This window comes from Diaphorina citri, unplaced genomic scaffold, assembly GCF_000475195.1.
Source record: "Diaphorina citri unplaced genomic scaffold, Diaci psyllid genome assembly version 1.1 scaffold3947, whole genome shotgun sequence".
Lineage (NCBI taxonomy): Eukaryota > Metazoa > Arthropoda > Insecta > Hemiptera > Psyllidae > Diaphorina > Diaphorina citri.
In genome coordinates this window covers 6,718-15,903 of record NW_007381346.1, presented here as the reverse complement: position 1 = coordinate 15,903, position 9,186 = coordinate 6,718, and the positions used below count along the sequence as shown (strand labels likewise).

The window sequence follows — 9,186 nt, the reverse complement described above, 5'->3', positions numbered from 1 at the left end:
AAAGGGACGCCTTATGTTTCTTTACTTATCTCTGTTCTCTCTTCTTCTCTCCTCTTCTTCTCTCTCCTCTCTCTCCTCTCTCTCTTTCCTCTCTCTCCTCTTCTCTCTCCTCTCTGCCTCTCCTGCTCCTGCTGTCGCTCTCTCATGCTTCTGTGCTAAAAAAAAAAAAAAAACCCCCCCAGGAAAAAAAAAACCAAAAAAAAAAAAAAAAAAAAAAAAAAAAAAATAGGAGGAAGACGAGAAGAAACAAGAAAGAGGAGGAAGAGGAGGAAGGGAATGATAAAAAGAAAAAGGATGCATCCGAATAGAGGATGCATAAAAAAGGATATTGAAGAGAAGAAGAAGGAAATTGAAGAAGATGGAGAAGAAGAAGAAGAAGAAGAAGAAGAAGAAGAAGAAGAAGAAGAAGAAGAAGAGGAAGAACACGGACTGCAAGATGGAAAATATAGGTAAAGCATGTAGAAGGAGAAGAAGAAGATTCTTTTAGGAGGCTAAACCAATGAGATCCGCTCTGGACGTCCACACTTGCTCCACAAAGCGGAATCTCACAATCTCATTGGTTCAGCCACGTTGGACAGAGAGAGAGAATCGTTTTATTAATTAAAATAACCGAGTGGATCAAGGTACAACATCATGTCTTCTGATGAAGTGTTTCGCACACAGGGGCGTTCACCTCTTCATTTAGTTCAATTACAGTTAGTCTGAAATACCGAGGCTCATTCAAGGAGCGTAGATGCTTTTTTTAAGAGGTTTGATGGAGGGACCTGTAACTCAGTGGCGTAGCGTGTATGTATGGCGTGTATGGCGGCCATACAACTCAAAAGTTCACTCTAAAAAAAAATTGCATTTCTCTTTCTCCCCGTCTCTCTCTCTCTCTTCTTCTTCTTCTTCTTCTCTCTTTCTTTTCATTTTTTATTCTCAGGAAAATTCAACATGAAAAGCTCTCCGTGGAAATAAACAGCTCAAAAAAGAAAGAGAAAAAAAATAGGAGGAAGACGAGAAGAAACAAGGAAGAGGAGGAAGGGAATGATAAAAAGAAAAAGGATGCATCCGAATAGAGGATGCATGAAAAAAGGATATTGAAGAGAAGAAGAAGGAAATTGAAGAAGATGGAGGAGAAGAAGAAGAAGACGATTAGACGAAGAAGAGGAAGAACACGGACTGCAAGATGGAAAATATAGGTAAAGCATGTAGAAGGAGAAGAAGAAGAAGATTCTTCTAGGAGGCTGAACCAATGAGATTCCGCTTTGGACGTCCACAAAGCGGAATCTCACAATCTCATTGGTTCAGCCACGTCGACTGTAAAAAAAGTCATACCTGAATGTACCAAAAAATAAAGAAATTACAAGGGCACAACTTACCCGTACAGTCGATGGTAACTTGAGGCGCGTCTCCCAGAGCTTTGTGAATCTTCTGGATGAGTATTTCTTCTTCCTCTCTGTAATTGTTGACCTGGATGATTTGGTCTGCACCGCATTCCTTGGCTACGTTCAGTCGGTTCAGACTACGAGCTGAAACCCAAAATATCGATAATATTGATATAGGTAAACTCTTTGAAATACTTTGGGACTCACCAAATTCTGGGGGACTCTTTGAAATACCTAAATCTGTAGATCAGAATATGCCTTGCTTATACAGTAAACATACTGCCAGCATTGGACTGAAGGTCTGCCGGCAGTATTGGACCAGCAGACTTTAATGGCCTGTTTTACCGCAAAGAGTAAGTTAATAGTTAACACAGTATCAAGGGGTTTCTTTGTAACCCAACCCAGTCCAGACTCCAGAGCCGACCTTGTCGTGTAGTGATTAGCGCGGTTTGTTTCAAATCTAAAGCCTGGTGGTTTGAGTCCAAGTCATGGCAATAAATTTAACGAAATGTACCTACATCAGGTGGGAAATGACGTAGAAAGCATTCACGTCTGTATAGGTTTTTGTGTGCATTCACCCAGTCGAGTTAGCTTGGAGGGTACCCTGTAACCGCTAGATTGCGGGTTCGATTCCTGCCTAGGGCGACTGAAATCAACATTGGTTCAAAGTTACCATAGGTGCGTAATATCGAGATAACCGTAATCTTTAGGGCTGTTTGTCCCTACAGTTTAGTCTCAGAGTAGGCTTTTTGTGCCACCATACCTACCTATTGAGAAAATGGAAACGATAAAGGTAAGATCATTTTTTTAAATACAAGTTTTATTTTCACTACAAGAACAACCGTTTGTTTTAATTCTCCTTAAAAATAAGATCTTGTAAAAGCTCAATGGAGCCAACAATTAGAAACAGTAGCTAAATGCAACACAAATTTGCGATTACAAAAGAAAACGATGGTGGAACTTGAAGAAACTCCTCGAAACAGTCTACAAAAATAATGTAAAAGAAAGTAAAAAAATAAAACAGAGACACATAAAATAGAATAAAATCTGCTAATACCAAAAAACAATAATAATAATATAAATAATCATCTAAGGAACTTACAATGGCATCGAGCTTAAATTTAATCACCTAAAAGTTCTAAAACTCACTAAAGAACAAAGGTAAACCTAAAAAGAACTGACTCTTATTCAAATAGTTGGCAAAAATCACACAAATCAAGTTTAAACGCCGTTTAAGTTAACCTTTGGAATTAAACAATCTGATTGCTTAATCCGAGGATTAAACTTGTGGACTTGGCCATTAGGAAGGAAAAGACACAAGAACATTTAGAAACATTAGAGACACAAAATTGAAAATTCTAAAATCTCAGAGGTAACTTTTCGAGATTCCTTCGAAACTTTTTTTAGAGTAAGCAATGATGAGTTCAACCCTGTCGACAGTGGATCATGATTTTGATCGTATCGTCCGCCTTCTTACTCGCAGTTTTGAACGCTTCTACTGCTTCCTCTAATTTGAAGTTGTGGGTGATGAGTTTCCTGACCGGACACTTTCCGGAGGCCACCATTTCTAGAGCGTCGGGGTAGCTGAAATATTGGGAATAAAATTTGTTAAAATAGAAAGAAAGATCTCAAACGGACATTGTTCCCTAACGGTGACTCATCGATTACCGATTCTGATGTCAAAGTTTTAAAGGTTTTGAATTATTGAGAATACCTGGGAAGATTGCTTTGGGGACACGGTTGGCCCAATGGTAACGCGCTTGCTTGCCATGCAGAAAGTCCCGGGTTCGATGCCCACCATCGACAAAAAATTGTACTCTTTTTCGATTGCAAATAGGTATTTCAACAGGTTACTTTCTGGTGTTCTCGTATTGACCCAGCACATAAATGGGAAGTATTGTGTATCATCTCACCCATCTGATGAGAGGCATACTACGGGATAACCATGCTACTATACACAGACCACATGCGTCTAATGTAGCCGTTATTTCACGGAGGTGCAACACTCGTTTCTTTTTTCTTTTTTAAATCTCCTGGTGGCCAAGATGGTTTTCTAGTTTTCTATGAACCTAGCTAAGTTACTTAAGTTAGGTGACTATTTCTACTTACTCATTGACGTATCGGAAACAGCTCAGGATGTCGATTTCTTTGGCGCATGCGTTGACCAGCGGTACTGACACCATCTGGGGACCCATTCCCACCAACATCAGCTTACCCCCCATCTTTGTGACGTTGATACCTAAGGTGAGACAATTCTCGGTTCCTATTGGACAGAACAGGTACTCCGTAAGACTTACTTGTAGCAGAAATCGGCAGCGTGTTTATAGAACTGACTCAGGTTGCCATGATGGGGCGGCGTGGCACAGAACACCATCTCAGGACAGAGGTTGTATCGGCCTTCCTTGCAGGCCGCGCAACACCGGCATGGAACTCCGGGCTCTATGGCCACTCTGTCACCTGCAACAGCCGCCAACAATGGTAACTTCGATTCCCACTAGAGCGCAGGTTATGTTCCAGTCACAGGATAGTCAATTTTGATAGAGGGAGCTGTAACTGCTAAGGTTCTATAGTCCCGAAAGCGAAGAGAGAAGGAGGACAAGATAAAAGAAAGCCAGCCGTTCCGAGAGCGGGAATCGAATCCGCGACCCAGAGCTTACAAGGCTACCTTCCAAGCTAACTAGGATGGCTTCAAAGAATTTAAAGGAGACACTTAGTAATGCTGTCCTGTCATCTTGTAGGTATCTTGTGAGCTTGTGACATCCACATGAGTTGTGAGTAATATCTACTTTACCACAAAAACCTAATGATTGAGGTCACAGGTCACCCACCTGGTTTCAAGTTTTTGACGTTGGGTCCGACTTTGGCGATGGTACCACTGGCTTCATGTCCGATAATCATGGGCTCCTTCACAATGAAGTCCGCACATCTGCCGTGTTCATAATAGTGGACATCTGATCCGCATATACCGACGCAACCCATCTGAATTAGAACCTCTGTAACGGAAACAAATTAGAAATGTGAATAGAATAGAACAGAAAAGAATCGGTTAGAATAGAATAGAATATATGTAGGTACCTACCTGCCCTTTTTATATTGCCAGAAAATCTTGTCGTACAAACATACCTACATGATAGTGTAGCAAGTTTCAAGTCAATCAGCCCAGTAAATGTGACTCAAAATTTAGGTACACGGTTCGATTATCCATATGAAGAGATAACGAAGATCTAGGAACACATTAGGTAGTAGGTAGGTCCTTTCCTTCCTGTAGGTATAGCATAAGAAAAGTAAAAACGCCTCAAAAATCTCTTAGGTAATAGAAAGTTGTGTGCTATGCTTACCTCCTGGGCCAGGTTCGGGGATTGGCTTTTGTTCCTGAAATCAGATAAAAATAAAAACAATTAAAATAAAGAAAGGGGGGGGGAAGATTTCATCTCATTTCCCGATTTTTGAAAATTTTAAACGACTAAAAAAAATTGACAATTGTTGTTGACTATGTTGATATTTCTCATGACAAGAAAAGCTAACTTTAATTGAATTTTATAGTTTCCCTCTGTAAATAACGTTCAATTAATTGAATTTTTATTTACATAATTATTTTAATTTGACTTTTTTTCCAATTAGGGGCTTCAACATAATTTGACCTTTAAATGACTCGGGCGTCCCGGACCTTACCTAAATAATGTACGGTACCTTATACCTAGTTATGAGTTTCTGGAACATTCGTAATTCCAGAAAGTTCCAATTGATAGGTCAAGTAGGTATAACATAGGTTGATAAGGAAAAATGTGTAGGTACGTAATACGTAGGTATAGGTAATCGAATATTTGTGAAAGATAAGCTCATACTTATTTATTTATTGTTATCGTAGGTCAGGTTTACTGGCTAGGGAACTTTAAACAGGGAGGATACCAGCCTGAAATTTCCCTTACAATAGCAAAGGTTGAGTGGGAAAAGCATCCACTCTTGAAATTTGTATCCAAAACCAAATGTTAGCCCAAACCAATCACCCTAGGGCTGATTGAGAGGCTGACGAAAAAACGCCGACCCCGTCTGAACACGGGAAAGGACAAGGAAAAAGAAGAAACCAATATAATGGTAATAAATTAATAAATAAGAATAATAATAACTTACCAATCTGAGATCATGCTCCTTGTGCAGAACACAGGACAAGTTGTCTTTCACCATTTTGACCGAATTCGAAAGAAATTAGAACCGCAAAAATGAATCACAAACCAAAGAAACTCCGAGCTACCGGTGATAAGATAATCGTGCAACTGCCGCTAAAGATTCAATATCAGATCAATATATTCGATAGAGAAGTCACTGATTTCCTAGAGTCCTAGAGAGATATCTACCCAACGAATCAGCTAGGTATCCGTTTAGGACGGTACGAACAAGATGGAACGCTTTGGAAACAAGATCTGAACGAACAACGGAAATTATTCGACTTATAGAGTCAAGATCACCAATTTGATAAAACGCAGGTATAACAAAAAAAATGAATCACAAACCAAAGAAACTCCGAGCTACCGGTGATAAGATAATCGTGCAACTGCCGCTAAAGATTCAATATCAGATCAATTCGATAGAGAAGTCACTGATTTCCTAGAGAGATATCTACTTAACGAATCAGATATCCGTTTAGGACGGTACGAACAAGATGGAACGCTTTGGAAACAAGATCCGAACGAAGTTCGTTCAACGAACAGCGGAAATTATTCGACTTATAGACTCAAGATCAACAATTTGATGAAACGCAGGTATAACAAAGAAATGAGCTGTATTTTATACAGGTAGCTATAAAATTCTACGAAACATTACGAGGAATTGTGAGGTTTAGAACGAAATTGGAAATTTTCCGGCGATTTGTCACTTCGACTTGTTAGTTTAGGAGCGACTTGTTGGTAGAGACTAGAGTGAGGGGTGTGAGGTTTAGAACGAAATTGGAAATTTTCCGGCGATTTGTCACTTCGACTTGTTAGTTTAGGAGCGACTTGTTGGTAGAGTGAGGGCTTGTTAGCTTTGTACTTGGAGACGAATTTGTTGAGTAAACAGACGGAAAGTGGAAATATTTATAGATTTGTTTATCTCGAACTTCTCCTATCAGGGGGAATGGGGGAGGGAAATGTTTGATTTGATCAGGGTCCGGACCTATGAGGGACATGGGAGGGCTGCTGAGTTGGTTTTTGCTGGTTGAATGAATGTGGGAAATATTGAGTAAACAGACGGAAAGTGGAAATATTTATAGATTTGTTTATCTCGAACTTCTCCTATCAGGGGGAATGGGGGAGGGAAATGTTTTATTTGATCAGGGTCCGGACCTATGGGGGACATGGGAGGGTTGAACGCATCAGAGCTGGTTGAATGAATGTGGGAAATATTTTTAACTACAACTTTCTGACTCCCCGTGAGCTCACGGGGAGTCTACCCGTGAGTAGTGTGTGACGGGCCGTGCTATGTCTCGCTCAACCATACATTCTCAACATGCGGTCCACTAAGTTTTTTTAGTGCGAACCCTTTACCATGGGAGCTAATACTAAATGCCTCTAGACTAGAATATGCTGGTACGAAATGCCTGACTTGAGTTCTTTAACTCTCAAGAGGGACGATTTCTGATGTAGGTTTTTTTTTTTTTTTTTAACTGCGGCCAGTTTAAAGTTTGGACCTTTCAGTGTTAAGTATTTGCAGAGAAGTTATTAGGGGAACAACTACGACGCCACCCACCATTGGAGACACTTGGACGCTACATTAGGCGCGTTTCGCACTGAGGTAACACGTCGCAAGTAGCAAGTCGCAAGATGCTACTGCTTAATACGTCCTGAATCTTGTTCAAAGAAACATAAACTTTCACATTGGAGTAATTGAATCTAAAAATATTTTTTCCCACAAACAATCACAAGTAGCAACTAACAAAACTCCAGACTGTTGGTGTTGAAGTAACACTGTTACTTGATTCCAGGGTTCAAGTAGCAACATGTATCCTCAGTGAGGAAGGTTTCATTTGAAATAATGGTCTGATCTTTGAAGATGCATGCTACGTAGCATCTTGCGACTTGCTACCTGCGACGTGTTACCTCAGTGTGAAAGCCGCCTTATAGGAACAAAAGTTCTAGCTATCAAGACAGACTGAATCAAATTTTGGCCAATCAGATGTTTAGAATTGCTGCTTCAGTACAGCTTGAGAGCCAGTATTATGTTAATAAATATGGCCCTTGGTCGGAAATTTCCATGTTTTGAAATTTCTCGAAAACTTCATAAAATCGTCCCCAGGAGAATGTCTCAAAATTCTCACCTGATTCCAAGGTCTTCTAGATTCGGAATTTGATTCTAGAAGAATAATAATAATTCTAGAATAATAATATTAATTCTACAATAACAAATAATAATTCTAGAAGAAATTCTGCTTTAGGGAGCAGTATCAATTTGATCCGATGAAGCTTTGCGTGCCCACCTTGGAAGGTAGAGCGTTTGCCTTGAAAGTGCTAGGTTGCGGGTTCGAGTCCCACTGCGGATTTTATCCTGAACGGATAATGTTCGTTCTCTTAACGGCTGGCTTTCTCCTATCCTGTCTTCCTTCTCTCTTCGCTTTCGGATCGATAAGACCCTTCCAAGCTGTGTGCTGTATTCTACAGACAAAAAAGTGTACCTAATTTATACATAGTTTTTTTTTTTTTTTTTTTTTTGGGTTTGACAGAGGGAACTGTAACTGCTATGGTTTTATCGTCCCGAAATCGAAGGGTGAAGGAAGGGAATGAACCCCACTACAAAGTTTCAGTATACTCGTCCTTTTTAACTCCCTTTTGCCTTAAAAGGAAAAAGAAGATGCTGAAAGATCATGGCTCTATTTAAGGCTAATAATTTTTATGGCATTTTAAAGAAATTTTGAAACTGCAGTGCCGTATGGCCGAAGGGCAATGCTAACTCAGTGTAGTTTACGGCTCGTATTCCGAAGGGAACGCCGTTGCGTAATTACACCAAACCATTACTGAGGATGCACGCGTCAAGAAAAGACGGAGGCGGCGAATGCGCACCGACACGTATCAAACGCGAATGGATCCGCCTTGTTTTTGGAATTCGTCTGTACGGCAATTCGACGCAGGTGTATTTAGAAAACCCTTAGAAAAAGCAAAATATTTTGTAAAACTTAAAGTGGATAATATACAAAAATGAGTTTAACTATAGTAAAAACTAAAAAAGAGCCCATAACACATTAACATCAACTTGTAATGTGCTCAAAAACAACCTAAACACTCGACCAACGAGCGGCAACTTTCAAGTTGGTAATTAAAAAATATTACTCTGTAATCTATTGAATTCTCATTAATCATATAGTCTTGATAACTATATCAAAATATAATAAATTAATAGAAAATATCAGGGCCTGTGTTAAGATACGCAGTAATCCGATTCCTGTGAAGGTGGTGATATAAAATTAAACTTATTTACTCTAGTATAAGAGCGCTTGTCTTATTCTTCTATTTTTTAATTTTCTTTATCTTAATAAATAAAATAACTCTATAATAAATAGTAAAAAACTAAAAATTAATAAATAAAAATAATATTATAGTAATATGTATAAGAGATGCCTATATACCCGTCACAAGTACTACAGATATTAACATAATGAAACGTCAATAAATAATAATGAGTATCTTCCCTTAAAGTGAATATAAATTAAGCTCAAATCAACAAGACTAGTGGAGTTCAAATGCAACACTGAAAGGTAGCTATTACACTACCTAGATAAAAATAAATGTACGACGATTTCAACACAGTATTAATATTATGCACTCTTATGATGCTCAAATAACATTATTAA

The 9,186-nt window shown here is 39.0% G+C and overlaps 3 protein-coding genes across 4 annotated transcripts in view; 2 read left to right on the top strand and 1 right to left on the bottom strand.

Moving 5' to 3' along the window:
• The window catches only part of LOC103520695 (odorant receptor coreceptor-like), a 7,642-nt gene extending 6,127 nt beyond the window's left edge, over positions 1-1,515 (top strand). The window contains exon 4 of the mRNA XM_008485793.1: positions 1,399-1,515. Coding sequence (XP_008484015.1) covers positions 1,399-1,515 — 117 coding nt within the window. The remainder of the gene's footprint in view (positions 1-1,398) is intronic.
• A 646-nt stretch (positions 1,516-2,161) lies between these two features.
• Positions 2,162-5,636, bottom strand: LOC103520693 (sorbitol dehydrogenase-like). The gene is made up of 6 exons (XM_017448597.2): positions 5,499-5,636; positions 4,706-4,739; positions 4,196-4,360; positions 3,665-3,824; positions 3,477-3,632; positions 2,162-2,951 (listed from the first exon to the last, which is right to left on the bottom strand). The coding sequence occupies exons 1-6, from the start codon at positions 5,550-5,552 to the stop codon at positions 2,792-2,794; spliced, it is 729 nt and encodes a 242-aa protein (XP_017304086.1). The 5' UTR covers positions 5,553-5,636; the 3' UTR covers positions 2,162-2,791.
• Positions 5,557-6,195, top strand: LOC113472121. Of its 2 annotated transcripts, none has more exons than XM_026831717.1 (2): positions 5,557-5,698; positions 5,973-6,195. In XM_026831717.1, the coding sequence occupies exons 1-2, from the start codon at positions 5,588-5,590 to the stop codon at positions 6,162-6,164; spliced, it is 303 nt and encodes a 100-aa protein (XP_026687518.1). In that variant the 5' UTR covers positions 5,557-5,587; the 3' UTR covers positions 6,165-6,195. The 2 variants fall into 2 exon arrangements, with proteins under 2 accessions (XP_026687518.1, XP_026687517.1); XM_026831716.1 differs by having other exon boundaries at positions 5,563-5,686; positions 5,961-6,195.
• The last annotated feature ends 2,991 nt before the right edge of the window (positions 6,196-9,186 follow it).